General features: G+C 44.6%; 1 protein-coding gene across 2 annotated transcripts in view; it reads right to left on the reverse strand.

Annotated features, from left to right (window-relative positions):
- Nucleotides 1–19,072, reverse strand: part of DOCK8 (dedicator of cytokinesis 8) — a 271,022-nt gene that overhangs the window by 85,540 nt on the left and 166,410 nt on the right. For both annotated transcript variants that reach the window (XM_073669505.1, XM_073669522.1), the window contains 3 exons: nucleotides 5,499–5,569; nucleotides 3,050–3,188; nucleotides 2,843–2,944 (listed from right to left, as the gene is read on the reverse strand). In XM_073669505.1, coding sequence (XP_073525606.1) covers nucleotides 2,843–2,944; nucleotides 3,050–3,188; nucleotides 5,499–5,569 — 312 coding nt within the window. The remainder of the gene's footprint in view (nucleotides 1–2,842; nucleotides 2,945–3,049; nucleotides 3,189–5,498; nucleotides 5,570–19,072) is intronic.

Here is a 19,072-nt window from a genome sequence, read left to right on the forward strand (position 1 = left end):
GGCGGTCAAGTGATGGTCGCGTGACCATCAGCTGACTAAATGACGTCACTGCAGGTCCTGCCAGTACACCGCGGGACGCCGAAGAGAGAGGACGCTGCCGGGAGCAGACTGGAGGCGACCGGAGAGGTGAGTATACAGGTTTTTTTTATTTTTAACGTTTTAATTCTCTTTTTTTTTTACTATAGAAGCTGCATTTAAAGCATCAGTTGTTCACACATTATAAATCCATGCCGCTTGCATGGATTTATATTGTGTGACCAACTTGTCAAGCACTTTCCAAGTGATGCTCAAAATCGCTTGGAAAACTGCTTGAAAAAACAAATGCGAAAACGCATGTAAAAACGCTGAAAAAACACTTCTCTCTGGCAGAAAAAACGCATGTAAATCTGCATGCGTTTTTTTCTGCCAGAGAGGCAAAAACGCTCTGCATCAAATCTGCTATGTGGGCACATAGCCTTAAGCCTGAAGATCTGTGTTTAGCTTTTTAATGACCAGGTCATCGAAATCTTTTAGCCACATGCTGTGCTCACCTGAACACAACAAGGAATTACACAGCCATAAAGAATGGACCTTGGAAGATTGGTTGGTTTGCAGGTATAAGACTTCATTGCATAGTGGCTCCTAGGTTCCCTTCTCCTTTGCCTAACTTCCCATTGTACACAGATTGGATGTGGCTGTGAAGACAGAATGGGGGTGTCGTATAGCGCAGGGCTGGATGAATCACAATGAACCTGACATGGAGATTTCTTGCAATATATTGACTAAGGAAATATGTTTTGCCGTCAAAACTATTTAATTAGTGTCATGAATAGGTAGGAGATAATTACTTTAGTAACTTGCTACTGCTGCAACCCGCTTGGTACTGTTTGCACCCTGAAAGATCTCACTAGTCTTCAGGTGACCCCCATTGCACATGGAAATATTAAAGGGGTTTTCCCACCAACAAAAGTTGATTTTAATCAATAGATCTTGGAATAATAATAAGTTCCACAAATGGATGTGTTTAAATAAAATGTCCCTGTGCTGAGATAATCTTATAAATGTGCCCCTGCTGTGTACTGTGTAATGGCTGTGTCTGACCGTACAGGAACATGGTCTGACCATACCACATCTCTGGTCGGGTGGGGAGTATACAGACATTACAGCAAATGTTCCTTTCTTTGAAGTAAAACATTGTTTAAAGACAGGCAGTGAAATGTTTTACCTCATAAAAATAATCCCCTGTGATCCCCTGCTGTAATGTCTGTATACTCTTTTGCTTCCTCCCCTGCCCAGGAGATGTGATATGATCAGACCATGTTCCTGTACGGTCAGACACAGCCATTACACAGTACACAGCAGGGGCACATTTATAAGATTATCTCAGCACAGGGACATTTTATTTAACACATCCAATTGTGGAAATTATTATTATTCCGAGATCTATTGATTAAAATCAACTTTTGTTCGTGGGAAAACCCCTTTAAGTACTATATAAAGGATTATATAAGATACATTTCAGAGATTTTTGGGAACACAAACATGACTGCAATGTTAAAAATTGCTGTGGTTGAAAAAATATCGTACTATATATGAGAAACTGCAGTCATGTAGTATGGACTGTAGAACCTACTGCAAGGGTGCAGATATATGAGCCCGCCAATAAAGTATGTAAGGTTCCATTTCTGCACCTTCTCTATAGGAGTATATGATATGATGCTTTATAAAGCTTTACAAAGTGAACTCTCAGTCCTGAAGTACAGGACAATTATTTCTACTTAAGCCTTCTGGAAATATAAGACCAGATATTATTTGTGGATATAATAAGGTTGATTTGGTTTTTAGGGTTTAAAAAAAATGGGCAGATAGTTGGTCATGTGTTAATAAATAATTTCTAGTGTCCTGGTAAATCTTCCACTGATCTTGCTCTGCCAACTGGTTTTTGTTATTCTTCTGAGTATCCGCACAAGACCATGGCAGCAAATCACTGGCATCAGAAGTGATGGTTGCACAGTCCTTACATAACTAGAGGCCATGATTGGCTGCAGCGGTCATGTTGGTAGTAAGAATATCATCACTGCAGCAGCTAATAAAGACCGGTAGGACAATCAGAACAGTGGAGCAGGAACAGAGGGGAATTTGCGAGGCAAGTCTACTATACATCATTTTGATATTTTATCCTATCTAATGCTATTCAGCCATTAAAAAAAATCCTGCAAGATCCTTTTCACTTACTGGCCTGTATAGAAGATAGCAGCGTATATATCAACCACGACCAGCCACTGCGCTACAAGACAATCCTGTTCTGAACTTCACAGTCCGACAAACCAACTGTGACAACAGTTTACATATGGCTGGATTCACACATGCAGTTTTGATGCTGTTTTCTTAAACCAAAGGAAGGAAAAGTATACTAAACAGGAATGATTTACACATCACCCATTTTCTTCATACCCACTCCTGGATTTGCCGTAAAAAACGGTCGTAAAGTTAAAGAAGAGATTTATTATTAACGGCCTTCAGCTCAATCTCCAGCCATGGCGACTTGATGGATGAACGCTCTGTAGGAAGATCGATCTTGTGCAAGCCTAGATGGTCCACGAGGGTCCTCTCCGCCATTATCTTGATTGTATGAAGCCATCGGGTTGCTGGTCTTCCTCTTCGCCTTGGTTCCTTCTATTCTTCCCACCAAAAATCTTTCCTCTATACAGTATTTTTTTTTACATTATTTTCCCAAAAAATTGCACATGTGAATCTGACCTAATAAACACTGCGTGTCTCTGTAAAATGTAGAAATAACTGAAGAGTTTCCCTAGTGTGAAACCTGATATAGGACCCTGCTCTGACAAACATGGTAGATTACCTCTGGAGAATGCATGGAGTAGTTAGCGGGCAGCTTCTCGGTGGCCACAGGGAGGCAGTAATGTCCTGTCTGAAGCCGATCATTTATCAGGATTGGTAACCACTGAAGAAGAGACAGGAATGAATGTATGACCGGTGACATCAACATAACATGTAATATAGAACACAATATCATGCATAAAACATGGCTAGAGACGTTCTCACTTACGGAATATCCCAGAACAGTTTCTACTGAGGTGCCAAGTTTCTGCTGGCAGCTGATATGGTAGAATGTGAAGAGGAGGTGGTGCTTTTCTGTGAGCTTTGCAGGTAGCTTGATTTTAACTTCTTCATAGAAATCAGGGGCCCTGAAATCAAACATTAAATACTTGGGTTATAGCTCAGTAGTATACACAATAATGGAACAGAGTATATATCTGATACCTCACATACACCTAGGCTCCGCTTAGTGAAATACCAAGGAAATCCTGAAAATATGATTTGTTGGGGGTCTGTGAGGACTGCTTTATTACATGCTGTAGATAGCAAGGGAAACACGGTGTATGATACATGTCCTTTCAACGTGTTTTTACCTGCATTTTTGATGCGTTTTTGCTTGTGCTTTTTCTCCATTCATTTGTATGGGTGAAAAATGCTACAAAAACGCCGAAAGACTTGGCGTGCTACAGATTTGAAAAAACACTTAGTTAAAACCCACAAGGAAAAAATAAGCAGCATGTGCATGACATTTAAGAAATCTCATTCACTTTGCTGGTACTGTAGAGTGCAGCATTTTATTACCCTTGAAAAATGCGCAGAAAAACCACGGCAAAAACGCAGAGTGTGAACAAGCCCTAATAGACGTACATCTGCTGAGGCTTTAAGGCAATGAGCCTCTCCCTAAATCTTCGGCACACCTCAATTACACAGAATGTGCCACAGCGTTGTTGACCCTGTTGGATGGATAAATATTTTCCTACTATCCTGTGAAATGTCTCATTTGTTCATACAAGTCTTGTCATTTAATTGAAATAACAGACACAACAATAATAGAAAATAATTAGAATTGGTTTGTGCAATGTTAATGAAAAGATCTTATCTGAAAAGAACTGTCGGACATCCCACTGGTGACATTTGCTGTGGGTGTATTGATATGTTCACTATTAGTAGTCTAGGTACACATATACGTATTTATATGGTAGTGACATGTGAAAACACAACTTTCTACTGTGATATTAAAGGGGCTGTCCACTAAAACCCCTCACTATATGCCCCCATGTAAAATAGTAACAGCCTATACTCACCTCCAGTGCGGACAGCGACGTCAAGCTCGTGTGATGCTGTTATGCCATGTGAGCACTGCAGCCAATCAGAAGCCGCTTCACTCTCACTTCCTTTGGACAAAACTGTAATCTGGAAGAAGTAAGAGCTGCTGCTGCTCTCTGACCACCTCTGGTTGTCAGTAAAGTCCAAAGGAAGTGAGAGGAGAGAGGCTGCAGATTGGGTGCAGGGGTCACATGACACATCAGCGTCATGCGATCTCCAGGAGACCAGGGGCCGACATTGGGAATATAGTGATTGAGAAGCGGTTGTCGTAGAGAACGCCATGGTTGGTGGGAGACACTTAGGCCCCAATTCATCAATATCTTGGAACCATGTTTTCTCAAGAAAAAAAAAGGCATGAATAGTAACTTTTCTGTTTGTATCTTATTCACTATTTAGTTTTAACCCTTTTAATAAGTTAACTTTACTTGGTTTTGCCTACTTTTTTTTTGTTTCACAATGTGGGAGCGGTTTTCCGTAAAAGGGCTTGTCCAGGCTTGGGATGAAAGTCTGCAGTCACTCTATGTGACTACAAACTTTTGAATCCTTATAGCATGTGCACTGCATGCTGTCAAGATTCTCTCGTGCCTGCGGCGAGAGCGAGCGGTCATGTGACCACAAATATGCGATTTGCATTCATCCGGTCACGTGCCAACTAGACGTGCTAGCCCTTACTCAATTCGGTTGTATTGAGAGGCGGGGAATGTTTAGTTGGAATGTGGCTGGAAGTACACAAATCACATCGCTGCCAGCACCGGAGAATCTAGACAGCATGCGGTGTAAATGCTGTTAGGATTGAGAAGTCTGTAGTCACATAGAGTGACTGCAGACTTTCATCCCAAACCTGAACAACCCATTTAATTCTTCATTTCTGAATTCTCAAAATGTTACAACATTTTTGCACAACTGTCCTCCAGCTCCTCACTGGAGTATAAAATCTGTCTGATTTTATTTGTGAGCAGATGAAGATTGACGTAACACATTATAAAGGGTCATGCAACTTTTTGTTCTTAAAATAAAGGGTAAAAGAGAAGAAAAAAAAGAATCTTTGATTGTATGCAAAATACACCAACCTACATGTGCCATTTTAAATAATTTGGAATATAAAATAGCAACAAATACAATAAGGCAAAAAGGAAAAGTCACTTAAAAAATGCAAATGATAAAATGGGGTCCACAGTTTTTCTACATTTCACAAAGTGACTTCTATGATTTCACAGGTGCGCTGGAGACAGACAAGTGCTCTAATATTTATATACTTTAACCTGCTAAACTCTTTTTATATAAAAAAAAAAATATAATTGTCAAAAAGCAGCCAGAGAAAAATATATAAGTGCAAGATAACTTCCACTTACTTGTTGTGATATGTGACAGCTGTGCACACCTCATCCAGGAATTCTGGACCATTGGACTTCCCAAAAATTACCTATATTGTGAGATGTCATAATATAATAAACTGTACTAATGTAATTTTCAGATATATTTTTCATTATTAAAGAATAAAGATCGAGAATAATACATTAGAGCTATTGTACTTAAAAGGGTATTCCTATCTCAGTGGGAATGTACAGTATGTCTTGGTGACCTTGTGAGTTGGGGCTTTGCACCTCTGCGATGGACGGATAGGGTGCCGGGCAACCCACCTAATCGAATAGTAGGGGCGTGTAACAGGATGCTGACCAGGCACGGTGCCGCGAGTGTGTCAATTGCACCTTACTGCAAGTCTCATCTGTGTGCAGCTTTACTGCTAGGCAGTCGCTCCTCCAGTGAGAGTGGGTGAGAGTGATTGTTCATCAGCATTCTGCACCTGTGTTATCTCCTTCTAACAAAAGGGGGCCGGCCGTGTCCTGGTGTGCATTTTTCTTGAAACTTGGCTGGAAAGTACCAATGCCTTTTACTATTTTCTAATATGTCTATATGCGGCAGCCGCAGGGTGTGACGTTGCTGAGCAGGCCGTTCCACCCATGGAAGTTACCGAAACAGTGCAGCGTAATACTTAAAAGGATGGCTCCATCTCTTTCCACATACCCAATTAAGGTATAGAGACATCATAGAGGAGGTTCTCGTCTATGGATCTGAACAGAGAGTTGATGAACAGGAACTTTAGAGCACTCAAGCCATCCATTACTGTTTTTCATGTTTGACTATTCATAATAGTACATTAAGGCCAGTTTCACAGATCTGATTTTCTTGGTCTGAGTGCGGGCCACAATGTCTGGACCAGCTGGGGATCTCCTGACGTAAGCTCAACAGCCTCATGCATAAATGGGGCTGTTGAGTTTGGGTCAGGAGACCTGTAACCGGTCCATACATTAAGGTTTGTTTGCGGCCCATACATTCTGGAGCAAACCTTGCCCTGTACCAGTGACTGCAGGGAAAATGTCTAGCAGTCATCTGATGGCCAGGAATGTGATGGCCGGGGCAGTTAAATAAAAAGAGGCTGTTTTTGTCAGACAACGCCCTTTAAAAATATGTGATTGTCCCATTATCTGGTTTATACGTGACATGCATTAGGGAGTAATTAGCCATAGGTCCCTATTCTCTTATCAGAGGGGAACCATTGGTTCTTGCTTCCATGTAGACCCGTCAGGAAGGTTAAACATGGATATTTCTTCTGACAGTCCCTAGTTCAACAAGATCAAGCAGGTGAGAAAGTCCAAAAAGAAATGAAGACTGAGGCTTCGTTCACACATTGTGTATTTCCGCGCGTTTTTTTGCGAGCGCTTTTTCAAAATACGCAATGTGCCTTGTGTCTGCCAGCAAAGTGAATGGGAAATTCACTTTGCCGTTCAGACACTGTGTGATTTTACGCAGCGCGAAAGCGCAGCTGCGTAAAGAATTGACATGTCAATTCTTTACGCAGCTGCGTCCTGCGCTTTCTCACTATTGTGCCCATTATAAGCGCTGGAATTACGCAGCGGTGTTCACACACTGCGTAATTCCAGCGCTTTTTTACGGAGGCGCAGGACAAACTATGGATACTCACCTATCCGATGGATGGGAAAGGCGTCCGGTCCGGTCCCGCGCTTCCAGCATCTGCCGGTGAAGCGATCAGCTGCTAGCTAACCGGCTTCTAACCGGCCGGTCAGCTGATTTACAAGCCGGTCAGCCGACAGTCAGCTGATCGCTTCACGGCAGATGCTGGAAACCGCGGGACCGGACCGGAAGCCTCTCCCATCCATCGGATAGGTGAGTATCCATAGTTTTTTTCTTTTAATAACTTAGCAGTGTATGTACTGCAGCCAGAAGCTGTCTGTACATACACTGCTAGGGGGACACTCACACACACGACACATAGACACAGACAGTACACACACGACACACAGACACATACATTACATTACATACATACATACACATACAGACACATACATTACATTACATACAGGTGTCCATGCTCGTCACACTTCATTTCTCCTGCACCTCCGTAAAAAAACGCAGTGTGTGAATGGAGGTGCTTTTTTTACCTGCGTAAAAAAACGCAGGTAAAAAAAGCAGGAAAATACGCGCGCGTAAAAAACCGCAGGGAAATACGCAATGTGTGAACGCAGCCTTAAAGTGCATTTACACTGGCTGATTATCTAGAATGAGGGTTCCTAGGAATGCTCGCTTGGCCGGTCTAATTAGGCTGCCAATCACCCGATGAACAGGCAAAATGCTCATTTGTCGGGAGAAATTAATTTAAGGTTGCACACAGAGCGATCATGTTAACGCTCGTTCTGTTTGCAGGAAAGTTGGCTATTAAATGACTGCCGATTGGTTTGCATGTAGCCGATCAGCGGTTGTTTAACAACTGCAATGGTTTAGTGCAAATTAAGTCAATAGCCCTTAACTTATCCCACCATTAAGACTTTGATCCTATGTGCTGTCTTTAGGTGATATTTATATTGGATACTAAATAATTTGCCACATTTTTTTATATGCTTACTTATTGTTACCTTACAAGTATTGGGCATCTTATATATCCCATCTGGACATACACATCATTTTGCTATCAATCTTTTTCCAGAGTCTGATTTTTATATTCTTGTCAGTATTATACTGGGTTCCCCCACTTTGTTAGGAATGTGTTTTTTATTTCATGTGACCGGTTCTTTTTTTGCATATAGCTTGATTTTCTTTGCTTGTTAATACAGTTACATTATTTTGCCTATCAGGTGTGCCAGCATTTCTGGGATTGGCTTTTTTCTTAAATGTATATATTTAGTGTAACTGCACTCTTAGAATCACTAGAAAAGCACAAACTGGTTACTTTGTAGATCGCAGCAAGTAGCAGTGATTTGAAGAAATGGTAAATTATGAGAATTATGAGATTTAATGATCATATCCCTGGGGTTTCAGCAAACTAATGCTAGCCTCCTGTACAGTACAAGTCAGCCCTTGTCCTAGTGCTGTAGGCACCAAAAAAGTAATACATTGCAAAACTTGTTTTCATAATGAATGAGTATATGTAGAGATTGTGCTAGTGTATTATTATAACTGAGACTATCAGAAGGGTTACTATATTATTACCAGAGAATGCAGAAAAACTAGTGGATGTGGACTAGTAAATTGCATTTCTATTGAATATTGAAAAGGATTGACTTCAGGATTATATGTCTAAATTCACATGGGTGGTAATTTTGGCAGCCATTAAGACCAGTTCTTCTTAGATCGTGGTTTATGACACCACAGAACATCTCATAACTATAGCATTGTGACAAAGGAAATGCATGGGCAACATTTATTAAAGTATAACAATGGGAAAGTGAAGGTTATATTTAGAGTAACCAAATTCTGCCCCCTCTTTTTTTTAGAGGAAATTAAAGGGATTAACCAGGTGTTAAAAATTGATAGCTTATCCTTATTATGCCATATATATTAGATACTTAGGGGTCCATCAATCGGCAACTTCTCCAATCAATGGATTGAAGGGGCTGTGGCGCTAGTGCAAGTGACTCATCCTTTGCAATGTTTAGACAGGCTGCAAGCTCATTAGTGCCTGCCGGTGTCATATTTTTTTAGTGACTACAAGAAACTGCAGCATGGCTTAACTGAAGAGAATAGAACAACGCTAAAATATCTAAAAACGACCAACAATCCTGCAGCTGCTGTAAGCATTGAAGAGGATGCGTCTCTTGCACTAGCCCTGCATCGTCTTCTAACAACTGATTGAAGAAGCTGCCGATAGACCCCCACTGATTTAATATTGATGGCTTATCTTTTTTAACCACTTCGCACCAGAGCTTGTTTTTGCCTTCGTGACCGGGCCAATTTTTTCAATTCTGACCACTGTCACTTTATGAGGTAATTACTCTGGAACGCTTCAACGGATCCCCCTGATTTTGAGATTGTTATTTCATGACATATTGTACTTCATGATAGTGGTAAAATTTCTTTGATATAACTTGCGTTTATTTGTGAAAAAATCGGAAATTTGGCGAAAATTTTGAAAATTTTTCAATTTTCAAACTTTGAATTTTCATGCCCTTAAATCAGAGAGATATGTCACACAAAATAGTTAATAAATAACATTTCCCACACGTCTACTTTACATCAGCTATAAGGGTTAAAAGTTGACCAGCGATTTCTCATTTTTACAACAAAATTTACGAAAACATTTTTTTAGGGACCACATCATATTTGAAGTGACTTTGAGGGGCCTTTATTTCAGAAAATACCCAAAAGTGAAACCATTCTAAAAACTGCACCCCTCAAGGTGCTCAAAACCACATTCAAGAACTTTATTAACCCTTCAGGTGCTTCACAGGAATTTTTGGAATGTGGAAGAAAACAATGAACATTTAACTTTTTTTCACAAAACTGCTACTTTAACCTCAAATTTTTAATTTTCACAAGGGCAGCCAGAAAAAATGGACTCCAAAATGTGTTGTGCAATTTCTCCTGAGCACGCTGATACCCCATATGTGGTGCAAAGCCACTGTTTGGGCGCACGGCATGGCTCGGAAGGTAAGGAGCGCCATTTGAATTTTGGAATGGAAATTTGACTGGAATCGATAGAGGACGCCATGTTGCATTTGGAGAGCCCCTGAGGAGCCTAAACAGAGGAAACCCCCAACAAGTGACCCCATTTTTGAAACTAGACCCCTCAAGGAACTTATCTAGATGTGTGGTGAGCACCTTGAACCTCCAGGGGCTTCACAGAATTTTATAATGTTGAAGTGTGAAAATAAAAAAACACATTTTTAACACAAAACTGCTACTTTAGCCTCAAATTTTTAATTTTCACAAGGGCAGCCAGAAAAAATGGACCCCAAAATGTGTTGTGCAATTTCTCCTGAGCACGCTGATACCCCATATGTGGTGCAAAGCCACTGTTTGGGCGCACAGCATGGCTCGGAAGGTAAGGAGCGCCATTTGACTTTTGGAATGGAAATTTGACTGGAATCGATAGCGGACGCCATGTTGCATTTGGAGAGCCCCTGAGGTGCCTAAACAGAGGAAACCCCCAACAAGTGACCGAATTTTACAATCTACTCCTCTGTATAAATTAATCTAGTGGTGGGAAAATAAGTAGATAGGTAAATGGTCACTAAACCCATAGATGAATTCCCACAGAGGTGTAATTCCAAAATGGGGTCACTTCAGGGGGGATTCTGCTGTTCTGGCACTTTTCAGAGGCGCTAAGTAACAGAACTAAAGAATCCCCCCTGAAGTGAACCCATTTTGGAAATGACACCCCTCTGGGAATTCATCTATGGGTTTAGTGACCATTTTAACTCAATGGATTATTTCCAGAAGCTACCCCCTGGAAATTAAGTGAGCTCTACTCGAATGTGTCATTCACTAAATGAACCAAATGTTTGAATGACAAATTGGGATACATTTTTACAGTTTAAAAACGTGGTTCTGTGTGGAAGATTTTAAAGCAGTCAGTGACGCATAAGGCTGGCAATGAAGGGCATTGTGGGCAATAGTAGCGGGTATCACGCCTCATTCCTCTCTTAGTACATACACGACATCTTTTCTGGGGGTTCCTTCTTGTTTCCGTTGCTGGAATAAGTGCAATAAAATGTAGCTCAGTGAGTCTTTTCACATCCTCAGATTCTAATGGATGAGCGGGGCTAACACTTTGAAAAACAAGATTTTCAATTACCTTTTCTTGATAATCAAGAAAAGGATCGGAATTTCCTGCTTTTTTGTACAACACAAAAGAATTGTATGTGGCCACCTGAAACAAATAAATAACCAACTTTTTATACCAGGTATAGGACTTTCTTGATACCTGGTATGGCTGTAGAACCTGGTCTGCAAGGTCCACACCCCCCATGCGTTTGTTGTAGTCAATGACTGACACAGGTTTTTGCCTCGGAGTGGTGGATCCTAGTTCTACAGTGGCCCTTGTGGCATCTGTGTGGATCGAGCTGAGGACAAAAATATCCCTCTTATCCCTATATTTCAGGGCAAGCAGCTCTCCGTTGCGTACAGCCCCTGACTGCCCCTTTTGAAACTTTTGGTTGACTAATGGTTGTGGAAACCCCTGACGGTTTTTACAGATGGTCCCACAAGCCCCGATGTTGTGTTCAACCAGACTTTTAAATAGGGGTATGCTGGTGTAATAATTGTCCACATATAGATTGTAGCCTTTTTGAAAAAATGGACTTATCAGCTCCCAAACAATTTTTCCAGATATCCCCAGATAAGTAGGGCATCCTGGTGGGTTTAGTTGGCTATCTTTCCCCTCATATATGCGAAAAGCGGATGAGTATCCGGTTGAACTTTCGCACATTTTATAGATCTTTATTCCAAACCTTGCCCTTTTAGATGGGATAAATTGCTTGAGGTGCAGTCTTCCTTTGAATTTTACAAGGGACTCATCTATAGAAATATTTTGTGTTGGGGTGTAGAGCCTTAAGAATTTTTCTGACAAATTTTCAATGATGGGTCTAATTTTATATAACCTGTCATGTTCTGGGGCATTTCTGGGCAGGCATTGACTATTGTCGTTAAAATGCCAAAACCGCATGAGCATTTCATAACGGGTCCTAGTAAGAACGACTGAAAACATAGGGGTGGCTTGAACAGGGTGGTTGGACCAGTAGGATCGAATGCTCGGTTTTTTAACAAGCCCCATGGCAAATGTAAGTCCTAAAAATTTTTTTATTTCCGGGACATTAGTTGGTGTCCATAAATTTGCCCTAGCATAGTAACATCGGGGATTCTGGCTTATGAATTGGGATGCGTATAAATTTGTTTGCACGACAATATGCTCTAGCAAGCTGTCTGTAAAAAAACAAATTAAAAAAATGAATTGGTCCAAAATCTTCCACCTCCACATTTATACCAGGAATGGCGTTGAAATCAGGGCTGAATGGAGCAGCCGAATCCGAAGCCTCCCATCTGGGAAAGGCTAGATCATGTTGCAAAGCCCCTTGTACACTGGCGTGCGCCAATTCACTAGTAGCAGGGACAGCGCTTGTACTGGGCAGTGTTCCCTGATTTGGAGACGTTTCTCCAGTAGCGCTATTTGCCCCTATTGCTGTACTGGTCCTTGGGCTTGAGGATGGACCAGAATCACTGCTCATTTCTGAGCTCTCAGTGTCGCCGCTACTAAAGCCCTCAAAATCCATATCTCCATCTGAGATTGCACTGTCATCAGTGTCAGAACATAGCAGGGCATACACCTCCTCTGTGGTATAAGTCTGACGGGCCATTGTATTTTTATATTTTTTGACCGGACTGAACGGACCGGACTGACCGGACCGGACTGACCGGACCGGACTGAACGGACCGGACTGAACGGACCGGACTGAACGGACCGACCGGACCGGACTGACCGGACCGGACTGACCGGACCGGACTGACCGGACTGACCGGACCGGACTGACCGGACCGGACTGAACGGACTGAACGGACCGGACTGAACGGACCGGACTGAACGGACCGGACTGAACGGACCGGACTGACCGGACCGACCCGACCGGACCGGACTGACCGGACTGGACTGACCGGACCGGACCGAACTGACCGGACCGAACTGACCGGACTGAACGGACCGGACTGACCGGACTGAACGGACCGGACTGACCCGACCGGACCGGACTGAACGGACCGGACTGAACGGACCGGACTGAACGGACCGGACTGAACGGACCGACCGGACCGGACCGGACTGACCGGACTGACCGGACCGGACTGACCGGACCGGACCGGACTGACCGGACCGGACTGAACGGACTGAACGGACCGGACTGAACGGACCGGACTGAACGGACTGAACGGACCGGACTGACCGGACCGACCCGACCGGACCGGACTGACCGGACCGACCGGACTGGACTGACCGGACCGGACTGGACCGAACTGACCGGACCGATCTGACCGGACTGAACGGACCGGACTGACCGGACTGAATGGACCGGACTGACCGGACTGAACGGACCGGACTGACCGGACTGAACGGACCGGACTGACCGGACTGAACGGACCGGACTGACCGGACTGAACGGACCGGACTGACCGGACTGAACGGACCGGACTGACCGGACTGGACTGACCGGACTGAACGGACCGGACTGACCGGACCGGACTGACTGACTGACCGGACTGACTGATCTGACAGGACTGACTGACAGGACAGGACTGACTGACAGGACTGACTGATCTGACAGGACTGACTAACCCTAACGTTACTTTCTTTTTTGATTTTTTTTTTCACTTTTACAGTGGCAAGGCTGACAGCTCTTGTCACACTGTTTCTCCTCTGCTCTCTCACTGAGATCGGAGGAGAAACAGTGTATTTATCAGCCAGATCGCCCGGGAAAGTTTGTTGCTAAAACAAACTTCCCTAGTGATCTCTCTGATTGGCTGGTGTGACGCTGACATCATCGAGACCTGAGCCAATCAGGTCTCCATGATGTCAGAGGTCACAGCACCGGGATCCCCGCCGCTGCTAAGATATGTGGGGGGTCCTGATCGCCGACCACCGGCTGTCACTATCTTTTAAATGCCGCGATCGCTATGGATCGCGGCATCTAGAAGATAGGAACAGGTTAACATCATGAGGACCTGATCCAATCAGGTCCCCATGATGCCACATGTCAGAGCTATCGCTCTGAACCGGTACCGCAGCGCTTGCAGGACCCTGGGGGTCCTGAGCGCTGCGGGACCACCCACCGTTTTTAAACATCGGCGCTGCACAGAGCCCAGCAAGCGCCGACGTTTATCTACAATGGGGCGTCGCGAAGCGGTTAAAGACTGGATAACAAAAATGAAATAAAATTAAATTACAAAAGCCTGTTCATGGTAAATAACCCCGGCATACCGGGGCTCGGGACCACACCAGTGTCTTGGCGCAATTTCGACTAACCTACAGTGGCTTGCGAAAGTATTCACTTCCCTTGGCATTTTCGTGTTTTGCTACTTCACAACCTGGAATTTCACAGTTCATGTAAAGAACATGCCTACAACTGTGAACATTTGGTTTTCTTTTTATTGTGAAGCAAACAACAAATTGTAAAAAATAACTGAAAACTTCAGTGTGAATAACTATTCACCATCCCTAAAGTCAGTACTTTGTAGAGCCTCCTTTTGTGGCAATTACAGCTGCAAGTCGCTTTGGATAAGTCTCTAAGAGCTTTCCGCTTCTTGTCACTTGGATTTTTGCCCATTCCTCAAGGCAAAATTGCTCCAGCTCCTTCAAGTTAGATGGTTTCCTCTGGTGAACAGCAATCTTCAAGTCTGATCACAGATTCTCAATTGGATTAAGGTCTGGGCTTTGACTAGGCCACTCCAAAACATTTACACGTTTCCCCTTAAACCACTCGAGTGTTGCTTTAGCAGTATGATTTGGGTCATTGTCTTTTTGTAAGGTGAACCTCTGTCCCAGTCTCAAATCACTCACAGACTGAAACAGGTTTTGCACAAGAATATCCATGTATTTCGCACCATCCATCTTTCCCTCAACTCAGACCATTTTCCCTGTCACTGTTACCGAAAAACATCCCCTCAGCATGATGCTGCCACCACCATGTTTCACTGTGGGGATGGTGTTCTTGGGGTGATGAGCTGTGTTGGTTTGACGGCAGAAATAGCGTTTACCTTGGTAGACAAAAAGTAAAATTTTGGTCTCATTTGACCACAGCACCTTTCTCCATACATTTGGGGAGTCTTCCACATGTCTTTTGGCAAACTCAAAACGAGCCCTACAATTTGTATAAGTTAAGGATTTTTTCTGCCCACTCTTCCATGCTTGTGAGGCGGCGCGGCCTGGAGTCTTGCAGCATGGGTGCTGTGAGGCACCGGGCCGCCCGCCCTGCTGGTGCATTGCCACAGCACTGGTGGTTGGCGCACGGCGCCGATCCTTTGAGGCAGGAAACATTAGGACCCACTAAGAGGTATGCTGTGACGTGGCAGTGGGCTTCATACAGTCTGATCAGAATGTTAAACTAAGAACCTCATGTTCAGTTATATATATTTTTGCAGAGAGGCATTAGATCAATGTATGATTTTTTGGAGGTGCGGTCCATGCTCTTTTTTTGTATCCACTCTTTCATAAAGGCCACCTCTATGGAGTGTATGATTTATTGTGGTCATATGGACAGATACTCTTTTGGTTACCTGGTCTCTGTGCTGACTCTGATTAATGCCCTCCTTGCCCGGGCTGAGAATTCTGGTGGACGGCCCTCTCTTGACAGGCTTGTTGTGGTACCATGTTCTTTATACTTAATGATAATGTATTTGGTGCTCCGGGGGATCATCAGAGATTGGGATATTTTTTTTAACCCAACCCTGACTTGTACTTCTAAACAACTTTGTACCTGACTTGTTTGGAGATCTCCTTGGTCTTCATGGTGTTTGGTTAGTGGTGCCTCTTGAAGCCTCTGTGGCCTTTGCCGAAAAGGTGTGTATATACTGACCGACCATGTGACACTTAGATTGCACACAGGTGGACTTCCTCTCACCAAGCATGTGACTTGTGAAGGTAATTGCTTGCACCAGAAACTCTTAGGGGCTTCATAGCAAAAGGGGTGAATACATATGCACATGCCAATTTTTAGTTATTTGATCCCATAAATTAAATTTATGTCTATACTTTTCTCACTTCACTTCAACAACTATTTAGTGCTGTTGCATCACACACAAATCGGATTACAAACATATTTAAACACTGGTTGTAATGTAACAAAATAGGTAAAAAGCGAACGGGGGTGAATACTTTTGCAAGCCACTTTAAAAGAAATAGATCTAGCTTTCAGGGATGTGTTCCTGTAAAATCTTCAATAATTTTTTCCAATACCATTAAAAGCAGTGCAGGAAAATCTAGAACGGCCATCCCACCAATGCGTTTCTGGCATGCTAGACGCCTTTTCTCATGATGCATAAAAAACAATAAGACAGATGGAAATTTAAAATACATATAGTAACATAATTTTTAAGGTTGAAGGAAGACTAAGTCCATCTAGTTCAACCCATAGCCTAACATGTTGATCCAGAGGAAGGCAAAAAAAAACCATGTGGCAAACACTAAGCTCCACATTGGGGAAAAAATTCCTTCCTGATTCCATAAGACAATCAGACTATTTCCCTGGATCAACGCCCTATCAAGGAATCTAGTATTTATAACCTGTAATATTATACTTTTCAAGAAAGGCATCCATGCCCTTCTTAAATTTTAGTAGTGAATCACTCATTACAACATCATGCGTCAGAGAGTTCCATAGTCTCACTGCTCTTACAGTAAAGAATCCCCGTCTGTGATTATGATTAAACCTTCTTTCCTCCAGACGTAGAAGATGCCCCCTTGTCCCCGTCTCTGGCCTCAGAGTAAAAAGATCATGTAACGGGTCTGGGAGGTGGAACCTCTGTGCAACTATACAAGGGGGTAGTCCATGTAAGGAAGCGGGTGGCTCCCAGGGAAGACGGGCAGGTAGTCACGGCAAGTGACAGGGACAGTCTCTGGGTAGAGGGGCAGGTAGTCACGGCAAGTGACAGGGACAGTCTCTGGGTAAAAGGACGGGTACTCACGGCAAGTGACAGGGACAGTCTCTGGGTAGAGGGACAGCAGGCAGGTGGCTGGTGAGCGCTCCCAGGTGAGCGGGCGAGAGTCTCTGGACGGGCAGGTGGTCACGGCAAGTGACGGCAGAGCCTCCAGGTAGGCTAGCAGACAGGTAGCAGGTGAGCGGGCGAGAGTCTCTGGACGGGCAGGTGGTCACGGCAAGTGACGGCAGAGCCTCCAGGTAGGCTAGCAGACAGGTAGCAGGTGAGCGCTCCCAGGTGAGCAGGCAAGAGTCTCTGGACAGGCAGGTGGTCACGGCAAGTGACGGCAGAGCCTCCAGGTAGGCTAGCAGGCAGGTAGCCGATGAGCGCTCCCAGGTGAGCGAGCAGGCTGGTCCATAGACAGACTGACAGGTGTAGGAAAGCAGACCGTCGGACCGCAGGCTTGCAGGCAGGTAAACGGATATCAGGCAGGTATCAAGCAGGAATCAGGCAGGTAACTGGCAGATAACAGGCAGGAATCCGGCAGGTGACTGGCAGGTAACAAGCAGGAATCTGGCAGGTGACTGGCAGGTAACAAGCAGGAATCTGGCAGGTGACTGGCTGGTAACTGGAAACGGGACCTGAGGGCTGAAGCAGAGTGAAGGCTTTGCAACAACATTGCTCGGGCACCTCCATTTTGGAGGAGGTGCCTTAAATATGGGAGGTCCTCCGGCAATTGGCCGGGGACTCCTTAGGACGGCGCGCGCGGTCCCTTTAAGTGAGGGGAAGCGCGCGCCCTAAGCACACTGCCGGGGAAGGAGCGCGTGCCGGAAGCAGCGGGGAGAGAAGCGCTGGAGGACGCCGCGCCAGGAGCGGGGAGGTGAGAGGGACGGCGTCTCTGCCTAGTACGGGGCAGAGACGCCGATGCTACAGTACCCCCCCCTTTAGGCCCCCTCTTTTTTTGGCCAGAAAGAAATTTTTCAAGGAGAAGCGGGGCGTTGATGTTCTACCTGGGTTCCCAAGTTCTCTCCTCAGGACCAAACCCCTTCCAATCTACCAGAAAAAAGGTCTTTCCTCTTACCCTCTTGGAGGCCAGAATACTCTCTACCTCAAAGACGTCATCAGCGGAAACCGGAGCAGGAGGGGCACCTGGATTATTGGAAAAAAGAGTTAAAGACAACGGGTTTGAGGAGAGATACGTGGAAGGAGTTGGGAATCCGTAGGGTGGCCGGGAGTTTTAATTTGTAGGCCACAGGGTTAATTTGCCTGAGGACTTCGAAGGGACCGATGAATCGAGGGCCCAGCTTGAAGGAGGGTACTTTGAGCCGCACATGTTTGGACGAGAGCCAAACCTTGTCTCCCGGACGGAATTGAGGCGGATCCAGACGTCTCTTATCAGCATATCTCTTCATCCGCTCAAAGGACAGAAGAAGAGCGGACCTGGTACTCTCCCAAATAGTAGAAAATTCGCTGACAAGAGACTCCGCAGCAGGGTTGTCCACAGAAATGGATGCAGGGAGCGGAATCCGGAGGTGCTGGCCATAGACAATAAAGAACGGGGACTTGGAAGAGGATTCGCTCTCGTGGTTATTATAAGAGAACTCGGCCCAAGGAAGGAGGTCCACCCAATCAGAATGGTGGGCATTAACAAAGTGCCGGAGATAGCTGGTAAGGATCTGATTGATCCGCTCCACTTGACCATTGGACTGAGGGTGGTAAGCGGAGGAGAAGTCCAGGGTGACGTCCAGCAGTTTACATGTGGCTCTCCAGAAGCGTGAGGTAAACTGAACCCCTCGGTCCGACACGATGTGGAGGGGTAGGCCATGAAGACGGAAGATATGGCGAATAAAGTCCTTAGCCAGCTCAGGTGCAGACGGAAGACCAGGCAGGGGAATGAAGTGGGCCATTTTAGAGAAGCGGTCTGCGACCACCCAAATAACAGTACACCCGGCAGAGACAGGAAGATCGGTAATGAAGTCCATAGCGATGTGTTGCCACGGGGCAACAGGTA

The sequence above is a fragment of the Phyllobates terribilis genome, unplaced genomic scaffold (assembly GCF_046119375.1).
Source record: "Phyllobates terribilis strain yellow unplaced genomic scaffold, ASM4611937v1 Scaffold_1__5_contigs__length_1240528914, whole genome shotgun sequence".
NCBI lineage: Eukaryota > Metazoa > Chordata > Amphibia > Anura > Dendrobatidae > Phyllobates > Phyllobates terribilis.